General features: G+C 49.2%; 4 protein-coding genes across 4 annotated transcripts; 3 read left to right on the top strand and 1 right to left on the bottom strand.

The window, feature by feature from the left end:
- Positions 1 to 594: 594 nt before the first annotated feature.
- Positions 595 to 1,884, bottom strand: PEX2_095630 (metallophosphatase domain-containing protein; the record flags this gene model as incomplete). Its single annotated transcript, XM_016746833.1, has 2 exons — positions 595 to 1,541; positions 1,689 to 1,884. The coding sequence occupies 2 exons, from the start codon at positions 1,882 to 1,884 to the stop codon at positions 595 to 597; spliced, it is 1,143 nt and encodes a 380-aa protein (XP_016593937.1).
- A 777-nt stretch (positions 1,885 to 2,661) lies between these two features.
- PEX2_095640 (putative AMP-binding domain protein) lies at positions 2,662 to 6,463 on the top strand (the record flags this gene model as incomplete). Its single annotated transcript, XM_016746834.1, has 9 exons — positions 2,662 to 2,682; positions 2,775 to 2,910; positions 3,044 to 3,428; positions 3,502 to 3,627; positions 4,512 to 4,641; positions 4,703 to 4,898; positions 4,952 to 5,398; positions 5,471 to 6,100; positions 6,156 to 6,463. 9 exons carry the CDS (start codon positions 2,662 to 2,664, stop codon positions 6,461 to 6,463), a joined length of 2,379 nt encoding a protein of 792 aa, XP_016593938.1.
- Positions 6,464 to 7,263: 800 nt separating this feature from the next.
- On the top strand, positions 7,264 to 9,143 carry PEX2_095650 (putative ubiquitin ligase complex F-box protein GRR1; the record flags this gene model as incomplete). The annotated part of the gene is made up of 5 exons (XM_016746835.1): positions 7,264 to 7,995; positions 8,053 to 8,373; positions 8,427 to 8,522; positions 8,572 to 8,736; positions 8,796 to 9,143. 5 exons carry the CDS (start codon positions 7,264 to 7,266, stop codon positions 9,141 to 9,143), a joined length of 1,662 nt encoding a protein of 553 aa, XP_016593939.1.
- A 443-nt stretch (positions 9,144 to 9,586) lies between these two features.
- PEX2_095660 (M28 family metallopeptidase) lies at positions 9,587 to 12,556 on the top strand (the record flags this gene model as incomplete). Its single annotated transcript, XM_016746836.1, has 1 exon — positions 9,587 to 12,556. The coding sequence occupies one exon, from the start codon at positions 9,587 to 9,589 to the stop codon at positions 12,554 to 12,556; it is 2,970 nt and encodes a 989-aa protein (XP_016593940.1).
- Between the last annotated feature and the right edge of the window lie 858 nt (positions 12,557 to 13,414).

Raw genomic sequence — 13,414 nt, forward strand, 5'->3', positions numbered from 1 at the left:
ATCAAAAATCGAGTTGTGATATCACAGGCGCGTGTGGCTTGATGTGATTGCGATCGGTCAGATGGGTTTGTACATTGCATGCGGGGTATACATGAGACAAGAGGGGTAATTCGGTGTTTGTGCAGTTTGAGAAGAGGAGAGCGAATCGTGGGAATTTCTTTTTTTTCTCTTTCTATTAATCTGAACGATATTAGAATCTGTTCCAAGTATCCCTACATTACAGAGCATGGAGCTTATGCTCGAGTTGCATTGACAGAGTTGCATTGGCAGTCTGACGGGTTCACCTACCACACCCGAGGCCAATGCGGCGCACAGTTTAAGAAATGATGTAAGCATAGACAGTCTGACAGCATTAGGGTCGTGCATCAAGTCACTAGCCGACCAATGTTAAAAATCATGAAGCACCAAGGCGCCCAACCACCGAAGTCAACAGGGCCAAAGCCCACAAGGTCACAGTACGTCCCAGGGAGAAGGTAGAATCTGGCGTCAAGCCACCATGCACAGCCAAAGTAAAGGGGTGATTGCCGTTACTTATCGATGGGGCCGAATAAAATGCAATTTCCAAAAGTTGCTTGATTCCATGGGCAAACATATTCACCCGTTCGCAACCGCGTGGTTGTCCTGCCACACGGGAAGTTCAAGATCAACCACAACCGGCGAATTGAACCGTTTGCCCCCCTTATGCGGCCAGCTAGTGGAAAAAACAGCGGCATTGACAATGCAGGTTTCCTTTCTTAGTATTTGCAAGGCGTAATCAGAACCACGGCCACCGGAGCCAGGGCTACCCGCACCCAGGGACGGGTGAGCACTGCGCAAGTTTTGTGGACTTGCCTTTTTAAGAACCCCAGCAGATGACTCTGGCCCTGGCGAGGCTGATGATATCTGTTGAGTCTTTGCGAGATCATGCAGTCTTTGCCCAGGGTGCGAAAATCCCTCGTTGTCTAGTCGTTTATCCCGTTTGCCAGTCAAATCGACTAGGCTCTGTTTCTTGCTACCCACGGGTGGCAGAATGCCTCGAGTGACATAGTCAACTGAATCAGATTCTGGCTGTGTTTTTATTTCCGTCTCTGTGTTTGTAAGCTTGCCTCGCCAGCGAACCCGTTCGTACCCTCGTCCTTCATGCACATGGCCACAAACAGCTAAGTGTGGCCTAACGAGGCTCAGTGCAGTACGGAGCGCAGCACATCCAGCGAACATTCCGTTCGGTTTCTGGTCGCAGTGAGATCGTGGTGGCGTATGTGTGACGACAATGTCCGTGTCGATTGGTATCTGGTCCCACAGCGCAGCAGCATCACTTGATTCGTATCCGAATGCCCACTTTCCTTGGGATTGCGAGTATGGGGACCCAAATATTTTAAATACTGTGTTTGGTCCGTCCACCCGTGTCAAACGAATCAGGGCGGGCTCATGGCGAAGTAGAACGACCGAAGGCGACTCCGTGATGAGCTTTAGGCAGTGATGTGGATTTTCGAGGTGCTGACCGTGAAAGTTTTGTCCATGCTCCCTGTAGAATGCTTGGTCCAAGGTGATATCGTGGTTGCCTATTCAAAAGGTTAGGGCCTTTGTATCGACCTTTTCCTGCAAATTAAATGGTGTATTTGGCGAGCAGCGAAGATATAACCTCCATTATATGCCCGGGATAAATCAAGTGTGAATCGGGCGTGTGAACAACAAGTTGAAGGACTGACCACCAACTATGATTTTGATTTCAAAGTCGGCCTTGCAGATCCAATCCATTGTTCTACGGAGCTCTTTTAGGCTTCCATTGTTTGTCAAATCGCCGGCGTGAATCAGGACATCCCCTGCTGGTATTTTGAAACCCGCTTCGGAGGGCGTATATCCGTGTGTATCAGAGATGCAGACGAAACGCGTCTTTCGTTGCATGATCCGAGTATGAAGAGACCCTTGCCTAAAGGTGTATTATGAAAGAGAAATCAAGTGGATTGTTGGTGCACGGTGGAATCGCAGACGAATAGGATGAGTGGGAGATGAGGCTTAGTGGAAAGTCACAATGGCTTTGGTTATTCATGCGAGACGGAGGTTCCTTTGGGGAAAAAAACAATGGCCTCGGCGTGGACGGGTTCTTGGATATATTAGTCATCGGACCCAATGTTTCCACCTGAAGTTGGCTAGATCATAGATCTGGTATCGAAGAAGACGATAAGACAGACTTCTCTACAACAAGAGAGAGGTTTACGTGGAAGTGAAAGAGCATCTGTACTAGTAGTTGTATATGTCAGTATAATGTACAGAATTTGGACCGAATATTGGAATTATAAGTATCAAAGGCTCCCAATTCCCCGTTCCTCGCAACTTCAAGATAATCAGTCGATCTTACAATGACCTTCTAGAACAGGGTATATCAGCCCTAAGCCGATGCCCTAACGGCACACAGAACAGAGAACCATCATGGCGCACAGTGAGAAATAAAAGTATTACGTAATACGATACTGAGCGGATCTGGGAAGGACAACACACGTGACTTTTGTGACCCATGATTGGTCAGGCTTAGGGCTGCGACCCTCGCCATTAACACAAAGTGAGCGGACCCTCGCTTAGCCCATTCTCATCGAGCCATCCGACTTCGTTGTGTGCGTCGACTTGACACCCACGACAACAACCGCCGACAACATCCATCCCACGGGACATTAGATCACCAGGATGTCCTCCTTCGAATCAGTGGTGCGTTTATACCCAACGACTTGAGTGCCGCCACTCTCGCCTCCAAAATGTGCATGTCGAATTTGTCGCTAACTTAAATTGTTTGGAAATAGGTCGTCATCGACGGCAAAGGACACCTCCTCGGTCGTCTGGCCAGCACTGTCGCCAAGCAGCTGCTCAACGGTCAGAAGATCGTCGTTGTGAGATGTGAGGCCCTCAACATCTCCGGCGAGTTCTTCCGCGCGAAGCGTACGTTCAACCCCCTCTCGAATATATTTCCTATGCGTTCTGTGTGATATTGGGGACTGTGAATCATTGCGGAGGAAGGAAACGACCGACAACGCCCGCAAATCGAAACTACTGGCAGTTCTGTTTATGGCAGTTTGGCCAACTTCTGGAGGAAATGCACCACAATTTGGGTATCAGAAAGCTGACTCGAAATTCCGCCGTACAGTCAAGTACCACGCCTACCTTCGCAAGATGACTCGTTTCAACCCCACCCGTGGTGGTCCCTTCCACTTCCGCGCTCCTTCCCGTATCCTCTACAAGGCCATCCGCGGTATGATGCCCCACAAGACCGCCCGTGGTGCCGCCGCTCTGGAGCGCCTTAAGGTCTTCGAGGGTGTTCCCCCTCCCTACGACAAGAAGAAGCGTGTCGTTGTTCCCCAGGCTCTCCGTGTCCTGCGTCTCCGCCCCGGCCGCAAGTACTGCACCGTTGGCCGTCTCAGCCACGAGGTTGGCTGGAAGTACCAGGATGTTGTTTCCAGGTATGTTAAATCTCTAACTTATCATCCCAGTGTGGTTGATTGAGTCAATCGACAAATCCTAACAATTTTACAGACTCGAGGAGCGCAGAAAGGTCAAGAGCAAGGCTTACTACGAGCGCAAGAAGGCCGCTCGCCGTGTCCTTGCCAAGGCCGAGCAGGGAGCGAACGTGGACAGCAAGACCAAGACCCAGCTTGCTCAGTATGGCTACTAGATACCTTTAGCGCGGCTGGTTGTTGTGTCGAGCGATGGTTCTGGGATGGAATCGTGGACGGTTTTCTTTCAGCGAATTTGAACGGCAAGCCGACCGACCTTTGTCTGCGGCCCGGTTCCCTTACTCATGAATACCACTGTCTGTGACGCACATGACGCCTCGGGGACTGGGGTCTTCGGAATTTTCAAAAGTCGAAAAAACGGAGTCGATTGGGATTAAAGGTTCAAAATAGCTGGCCGTTGACTCGCGCCGTGGCGGTTTAATCCAAAGAAACAATTTTCAAGAGTTCAACATGATTCTTATGATCAAAAAATACTTTGACCTATACCTTTTTTTTTTAAACTTGGTAGCCCTTTTTGACGTACGGCCAACCATATGGGATATCTTGCCTAAATGTATCCCCACACTCCCCTGAGTATATCCATAATAAGTAACCAGTACCTGTGAAATGTAGATACGTTCATGACTTGACGCCATCCACTCAAATTCCGTCTAAATTGGATGATTCTGGGGTGACTCAGTACCCACCGGTTTTGTCCCCACACAACCACAACAGATCAAATCCACGATGATCGATTGAAGCGATGGTACAACGTAAATCAAGGCATTCCTGAAAATTGAGGTCATATTCAAATCCTTTAGTCCGGATACCCCAGAACTGATACCCGAACCGTCTCCCCGCTTGTGATTTTCATAGCCAAGGTTAACCGCCAGTATCCCCGCATTTTCTCCAACTTGGAGTATTTCATTTCCCTACAATCTTTCTACATAATGCAATAATTTCCTCTTCGTTCCTCTTCCTTCCTCTTCATTGACATACCTCTTCTGATACCACACCTTTTTGTGCAATCTATGCTAGTAGTATGTCTAGTTCAAAGTCTCGGCTGTCGGGCCTGCTTGGTCATTTCACAGGTTCAACGCCGCCGTTTGAACACCGTGTTAATACCCATACGCTATCCCCGACTTTCTTTCTTCCTCGTGCTGCTGCCATTGAACCCAATGTAAGCTCATTGCAAGTGGTACCTAGGTAGTAATTCAATGATCTAACTAATAATTACACAGGCTGAGGCGATCTACCATGTAACCGCCAACAACAAGGTCCTTCGCAGGAGCTACAGCGAGACCGCAGATCGAGCGAGGGGTATGGCTTACTACCTCAAGAAACATGGGTTCAACAGAGTGGGAATACTCTGTCCGAATACCCCAGCATTCCTTGAGTCGATTTTCGGAATTGCCGCAGCTGGCGCTGTCAACATTGGTAAACTCATTGTCTTTTGAAGAGAGATATCAATTGAACTAATATATTTGCAGCTGTTAACTATCGTCTGAAGCAAGAAGACATTGCTTATATTCTTGATCATGGTGGTGTAGAAGTTATCATCGTCGACGAGGAATATGTTCCACTTCTGGAGAACTATCGATCCAAACACCCCCACATTCCTATTATCGTAGATACTGACACTGATGCAACGGAGGGTGAGCTGACAGGTCCCTTCGATGAGGCTGTTTTGGAGGGCCTCCGGCACGACATCGACACAGGTTCTCAGGGTTGGGAAGGACTCGAGAGTCATGCTGCTGATGAAGAGTCCACACTTGCGTTGGCATATACCAGTGGGACTACAGCCCGTCCCAAGGGCGTTGAGTACAGTCATCGGGGCTGCTACCTGGCAACATTGGGAAACGTCATTGAAGCTGGTCTGAACTACCACCGCGGACGTGCCCGTTATCTATGGACGCTACCCATGTTTCACGCTATGGGTTAGTGCATATTATTCACTTGAGTTATCTGGAATCGACCCGCAGAACTAACATATGTATTTATAAATATAGGCTGGACATTTCCATGGGCAGTCACAGCCGTTCGCGGAACCCATTATTGTCTACGCAAGATAGACTACCCCGAAATCTGGAGGTTGCTAAAAGAGGAGCACATCACCCATTTCAATGCTGCACCGACTGTAAACACTTTGCTCTGCAACGCGAAAGAGGCAGAGAGACTGCCCAAGCCTGTCCGCGTCACGGTGGCAGCAAGCCCGCCAACCCCCCTTCTCTTCGAGCAAATGACTGACCTAAACTTGCATCCTGTACACACCTATGGAATGACGGAGACATACGGCCCGATCACCAAGGGCTACTATTTGCCAGAATGGGACGCGCTTCCTCTCAAGGAGAAATACCAGAGGATGGCCCGCCAAGGCCACGGCTTTATTACAAGTCTCCCAGCTCGGGTCATCAAGACCGAGGTGTCTGAAGGTACCATCGCTGATGTCCGGAAGGATGGCCAGGAGATTGGCGAGGTTGTTTTTGTTGGAAATATTTGTGCCCGAGGATACTACAAGGACCCCGAGGCAACTCGAAAACTATTTGCAGGAGGTGTTTTGCACTCCGGAGACTTGGCTGTCTGGCATCCCGATGGTACGATTCAGATTCTTGATCGCGCGAAGGATATTATCATCAGTGGTATGTGTGGTGAGCGGCTCAATTACCAAGAAAATGGATTGCTAACGATGATTAGGCGGTGAAAATATCTCCTCCGTTGCCCTTGAGTCCATGCTAGTCATGCATCCTGACATTTTGGAGGCTGGTGTTGTTTCGGTTCCTGACTCCCATTGGGGCGAACGACCAAAAGCCTTTGTTACAGTGAAGGAGGGGAAAAGTCTAAAAGGCTCAGACTTGATTGACTGGGCTCGAAATAGTAGCGGGATCAGCAAGTTTATGATTCCTCGAGAAGTGGAAGTGGTTACTGAACTACCCAAGACCAGCACTGGCAAAATCCAGAAGAACATCTTGCGTGGCTGGGTCAAGGATCCGAGAAAAGCCTAGACAATTGAATTGGTTGAGATAGTTATGTATCTAACTAGAATTAGATCTTTGAATACATGTGGAAGAGATTCTGGAAGAAAGCAGGGCTTCCCTACATTCCAATGAGGTCAGATGTTCAGTATTCCCACATCGAGTAATCGATTGTAGATCGAGCACAAGATCACATCAAACGACTTTGACTACTTCTTGTCTTCATCTAGTCCAGTAAGCCACTCTAATTCTTATTTTCCTTTATAGAAAGAGTTTACATTCAAATTCCATAAAGGTGCTATACCATCTGCAGACCCATCTCCCATCTTATCAAAACGATAAGCCGTGCTTGGCACTGACTCCGCAGCACTGTGAAACCCGGCCCCATTGCCTCATCCCCCCTCCATTGCCGCTTTTATCCCTTCACATTTACTTGCATTGATTTTCTGGTTACGCATTTGCATCTGACCCAAGGGGTGCTTGGGGTCATGATCTAGATTGGTTCAACTTCATTTTGAACGATCTGCCCTTGTCCACCTCTCCCTTGCCATCCAAATACGCGCCGCGAAACCACGCTTACATCCCTCGTGAACCCACCTTGCTGCAGATATTTCCCGAAAATTACATTCATCTACCAGTCTTCAGACAAAAAAAGGTCTCAGGACTGTTGGTTGATCAAAGACTGGCTGCATCTGTGGACCGGACTTGCCTGTTCCAGTCTCACATGCACCGCCCATGCAGAGTTACCTGAAGTTATGAGATTTCAACCATACCGACACCCGAAAAATATATTGAAGCGAACTTCGAAGAGCGAATCCACCCCGAACAGGATGCATCGGCTACGAGAAGCCGGTCGATGCTCAAGTGCAGCCCCTTCCGAAACCTCTGGATCGACGTCACCCGAACGTGCCGCCGATGATGACACCGATTTCTTCATGGCCCAGGCCAACGACTCGCAATCCTCCATTGGTGTGGCCAATTTCCGCGATTCTCGACTGTCAAGTGAACTATCCGAGCCACTGCCGCCGATCGGCCGCCTCCCACCCGAGATTCTGATCGCGATCTTCTCGAAATTGGTTGCGCCCTCAGATATGCTGAATTCCATGCTGGTGTGTCGAGGATGGGCTGCGAACTCCGTAGGGATACTGTGGCATCGGCCGAGTTGCAACACCTGGGCCAACGTGAGAAGCGTGACTACATCGTTGGGGAAACCGGACAGTCTTTTCAACTACGCAGACCTTATCAAGAGATTGAATCTATCTGCTCTGTCAGATGATGTCAGCGATGGAACCATTCTCTCTTTCAACCAGTGCAAGCGGATTGAGCGGTTGACGTTGACAAGCTGCAAGAACTTGACGGATAAGGGCGTGTCGGACTTGGTGGAGGGGAACCGGCATTTGCAGGCGCTGGATGTTTCAGAATTGCGACACCTTACAGACCACACCCTCGCTACGGTGTCTAGAGACTGTCCTCGTCTGCAAGGCCTTAACATCACAGGATGTTCAAAAGTCACCGACGACGCTTTGCTCATTGTATCACAGAAGTGCCGTCAAATCAAAAGGGTATGTAGATTATATGTGGAATTTTGGATGGACCTCAAGCGCTAATTTTTTTCGTAGTTGAAACTCAATGGAGTTTCTAATGTCTCAGACCGGGCAATTCAGTCCTTTGCCGAGAACTGCCCATCTATACTGGAAATCGACTTGCATGACTGCAAACTTGTCACTAGCATATCAGTGACTCCGTTGCTCACGACACTGCGGCATCTCCGAGAACTGAGGCTTGCGCACTGTACTGAAGTTGACGACAATGCGTTCCTGTCGTTACCTCCTCAAATGACATTTGACAGCCTTCGTATCCTGGATCTCACCGCATGCGAGAACGTCAGGGACGACTCGGTGGAGCGAATCGTGCGTGCAGCTCCTCGTTTGCGGAATCTGGTACTTGCCAAATGCCGATTTATCACAGATCGATCTGTGATGGCTATTTGCAGGTTGGGAAAGAATCTCCACTATGTGCACCTGGGGCACTGTTCGAACATTTCGGACTCGGCCGTGATAAACCTGGTCAAGTCCTGCAACCGCATTCGGTACATCGACCTGGCTTGTTGCAACCTCCTAACAGACCGTAGTGTACAGCAATTGGCAACCTTGCCGAAGCTTCGAAGAATCGGGCTCGTCAAATGTCAGGCTATCACCGACCAGAGTATATTAGCTTTGGCACGGCCCAAAATGGGCCATCATCCTTCCGTCAGCAGTCTAGAGCGTGTGCACCTGAGCTATTGCGTTCAGTTGAGAATGAAGGTGAGTCTTGGTCAAAAGTCCTGGTGTACACGATATGCAATACTGACATTACGGCTTAGGGCATTCATGCTTTGCTAAATAGCTGCCCACGCCTGACTCATTTGAGTTTGACTGGCGTACAAGAGTTCCTGCGAGAAAACCTCACTGCATTCTGCCGAGAAGCGCCCCCAGAGTTCACGCAACAACAACGGGACGTCTTCTGTGTGTTCAGCGGTGATGGTGTCAATCGACTTCGGGACCACTTGAACCGAAGTGAACCACAATTCCATGAAGAAGCCGAAGCTACGATGTACGATGACGACGAAGAACTGGACGAAGATGAAGGCCAGATGGCTGGGCTGATGAACGCAACTGTCATCAACGACGGAGACGATGATTATATCGACGTTGGGCCTTTGAATACTTGATACGATACCCCCTTTCTTTGCAGTCGAAAATAAGCCTAGGCCCTCGAATTTCTTCCTTTTATTCAATCCCCTGTTTTCTTTATTCACGATCCGTAGCTGGATCAAACAGGCAGACATATTTCTACCCATATGAGCAAAGATCATTCTTCATTCTGTGTTATTGTGGGAAATGCATTAGTACGCTAGCGGTTACGGACTTGGATTATTTTTTTGTCAATGTGTAATCGCATAGAATTTAAGCAATTCACATTTCTTTCACTCAATTCTCCTTTTTTTTTTGGTGTAGTAGGACTTGTGTAGCGCACATGCATATGTACATAAATGTATGTAACAATTATGTACCGTAATGACGGTACCACCAGCTACCCCCGCATTTGCCTTAATTCGACTCCAACTTCACCCTCCACTCCATCCATTCTCTCTCAGCTTGAACAGCATAGGGTATGGCTACCTACAAGGCCAGAAACCCTCTGGCATTCACGCCGTGGCCGGTAACAATAATCACCACGGCCGTGTACCTTGCCTTGATTATCCCATTGCTAATAATCCACCTCAATGTCCCATCCGCGCCCCAGGCAACCCCCAACGGCCTCAACCTCACAGAGGCATGGCAAGATCTCCAAAGCCTGACAAAAGGCTTCCACCCTTACAATTCGCACCAGAATGATGAGGTCCGCTCGTGGTTGCTCGAGCGCATCGACGCGATCAGGCAGTCCGCCCCATCCACCGAGGAATACCGCGACGCGAAGGAGGAGAAGCCTGATGTTTTTGTTTTCGACGACCTGGTGTCTAACCTGACATTTATTGATAAAAGTGTCGGCGTTTACTTTGAAGGCACCAATATCCTCGTCTACATTCGCGGCTCGGAAGATAGCAAACAGAATTGGTGGGAGACTCCCGGCCGGATGCCCATTGGCAAGGGAGGAGTACTTGTCAACGCACACTATGACAGCGTTTCAACCGGGTACGGAGCAACAGACGATGGAGTTGGTGTAGTGACGTGTCTGCAGCTGGTGAAATATTTCCTGACGCCGGGCCATGCGCCGCGCCGCGGGTTGGTGGTTCTTTTCAACAATGGCGAGGAGGACTATCTTAACGGCGCACGCGCGTACAGTCAGCATCCGATGGCACGCTTTGCGCACACATTCCTGAACCTGGAGGGTGCGGGTGCTGGAGGTCGTGCTACATTATTCCGCAGCTCGGACACGGAGGTTACCCAGGCGTATGCGAAATCACAGCACCCATTCGGCTCGGTGTTGAGTGCCAATGGATTCGAAAAGGGCTTTGTCAGCAGCCAGACGGATTATGTTATTCTGGACGGTATCCTGGGCCTGCGCGGTCTGGATGTCGCTTTCTTTGAACCTAGAGCTCGTTATCATACTGATCAGGATGATGCCCGGCACACCAGTATCGACTCGCTTTGGCATATGCTCTCTACTGCGGTTGCTACGACAGAAGAACTTGTGTCTGACACCACTGATCGGTTCGACGGACATCTACGCGACGATGGAACTGTGCCTAGTGGCTCAGGTACACGGGCTGTTTGGTTCGATCTGTTTGGGAGTGCTTTTGCCGTGTTCCGTCTGCACACGCTCTTTGCGTTGTCTGTCACTCTGCTGATTGTGGCGCCATTGACATTGCTTGTTACTAGCATTATTCTTACAAGGGCTGACAAGATGTATCTCTTCCGCTCATCGGCGTATTCCGAGCTCAACGACGACAACATTCCATTGCGTGGTTTGCGTGGTTTCTTCAGATTCCCGTTCTTGATCTCCATTCCTACAGCAGTGACTGTTGGACTGGCTTATATGGTGACGAAAGTCAACCCTTTTATTGCCCATAGCAGTTCCTACGCCGTATGGAGTATGATGATCTCGGCTTGGGTCTTCTTGGCTTGGTTTGTATCTCGCGTCGCAGACTTTGCACGCCCATCAGCCTTTCATCGAGTCTATACCTGGACTTGGATGTTTGTTCTTACCTGGTCTCTCATGGTGGTTGGCACCGTTTATGAGAACGAGGAAGGGCTCGCTGGTGGCTATTTCATGTTCTTCTACTTTGCCGGTACCTTCTTGGCCACATGGATCTCCTATTTGGAATTGTTCTCTCTGCCAACGAAGTCAGAGTACGTCAGTAGACTAGCTGAATCACGACGGCCTAGTACCCAGGGAAGCCGCCTTGCTGCATCGAGCGATGAGCACCAAGACGATGGTGCTGAAGAAGACCCGACTGAGTCAACATCGCTCTTGCATGGCCGACACCGCCCCACCTTTGCCAATTACGTCCGCGTTGGGGTAGACCGCGCATCTCATGAATTAGACGACGAGGAAGAAGAGAAAGACCCGAACGTGTATTCACACGAGCAGGGATGGAGTGGCGTGTTGCCGCGATGGACGTGGCTGTTGCAGCTGCTCATCACAGCTCCCGTAATTCTTATGCTGATCGTACCGCTGGGTCTTCTGATTACCAGCGCTCTCAGCCAGACCGGCCAGGACGGTAGCCCCCAGCTGATTGTCTATCTCTTCATTGCCAGTCTTACTGCACTCCTTTTTGCGCCTATACTGCCATTTATCCACCGCTACACATACCACCTACCTATCTTCCTACTCTTTGTGTTCATAGGAACCATGATCTACAACCTTGTCGCCTTCCCGTTCGCAGACTCCAACCGCCTGAAGCTATTCTTCCTGCAAGAGGTCGATCTCGACAACGGGATCTCTACTGCTTCACTGACTGGCATGCCTCCGTTTACCAAGGATGTTACCTACGGACTCCCTAGCGCAGCAGGCCAGAATGAGACTTGTGATTGGATTTTCAGAGGCAAAAACCAAGTCCAGCGATGCTCCTGGAGTGCACCAGTACCGCATGTTGTCCCCAGTGCCGACTCTCTATCCGTCTCCAACGAGGATGCCGACTCTCTGCTTGAGGCTTCTGAGCTGTCGCCGGACTGGATTTCCTTCAGTATTTCCCACCCTCAACCAGACAGCTCCTCTGTCCGATTCGAAGTATCAGGCCAAAACACACGTAATTGCCGTATCAACATGGACGGCAACTACATCACGAACTTCAGTGTGATTGGCTCCTCCGCTCCGGATCACCGCTTCTTAAACCCGTCTCCAGATGGTCTGAACCGGATCCAGCTGTGGAGTCGTACATGGGACAATAAATGGACCGTTGATGTCGATTTCTCAAAGCATGACTCGCCTGAGACTAATGAGGTTGACGAGTCCTCTATCACGGGCCGTATCACCTGCCTATGGAGCGACAACAACCGAATCGGCCTCATCCCGGCTCTTGACGAGGTGAGACAGTTCAGTCCGGCGTGGGTAGCTGTGACCAAGTTCTCTGATGGGTTGATTGAGGGATCTCGAGCATTTGAGATTAAGCGTTCGAGCCTGGGAGCTTTGAGGTCTTGAGTATTGGTGTCATGAGGAACCTGGTCTCCAGCACTTTCTTCTATGTACGATTTACGAGCTGCTTCGTTTTTCATCTCTCTTTGATTGTGCTGTGCTTTGCTGTGTATCATTCCATCGATGGGCATTTGTTGATTTGTATCTTGGTCGAGACATAACATACCCTTGACTACATCTTCTAAGTGCATGTATTTGGCTGCGTGCTGTAATCCTTACTCGGAGTAAAAATGAGTTACTGCCTTCCAAGTATGTAGTTACAAGCCGCAGTTAACCTTGGGTTAATTTACAACAAAGAACAGAAACCCCAACAACGTTGGGAGTTGGGAAGGGTGAGGCTATCAAGCGGCGTAGGACCCATGGGGTTAGAGAGGCTCAATTAAGAAGACCTCACTTTGGAACCTTGGAGCATTTCAAGGAAATTTAAGCTCAAGGCATAGGTAACCATTTGAGCCTTGGAACTTATCTATAGGTACATCAAACTGTCTCTGGTCCCTGGTTATTCATGTATATTTCACAAATTAAGTATTTCTCCTTCTTCGGCCGTGTGTCTATAAAGCCAAAGAAGGCGGGCAAAATATCTATAAGAAGGACATCTAAAAAGACATCTAAAAAGGATAAATCAAAAAGACGTCACAAGGCGGCAAATGCAGCCAACCGGACAAATTGACTTACAGCTCGCCCTAAATCAAAATAGTATCTCGTTTGCACGAAGACCCAGAGCAATATGGAAGCCACATCTTGAGTGAAGACATGATCGAGGAGCGACACAAAAATCAAAGAATCTTAAGACCGTACGGCTTGCTAGAAATCATACGGAACTTGAGACGGCCTGGATATTTCCAAGAGGGAAGAGTGTAAAAT

This window comes from Penicillium expansum (assembly GCF_000769745.1).
Source record: "Penicillium expansum strain MD-8 chromosome Unknown contig336, whole genome shotgun sequence".
NCBI lineage: Eukaryota > Fungi > Ascomycota > Eurotiomycetes > Eurotiales > Aspergillaceae > Penicillium > Penicillium expansum.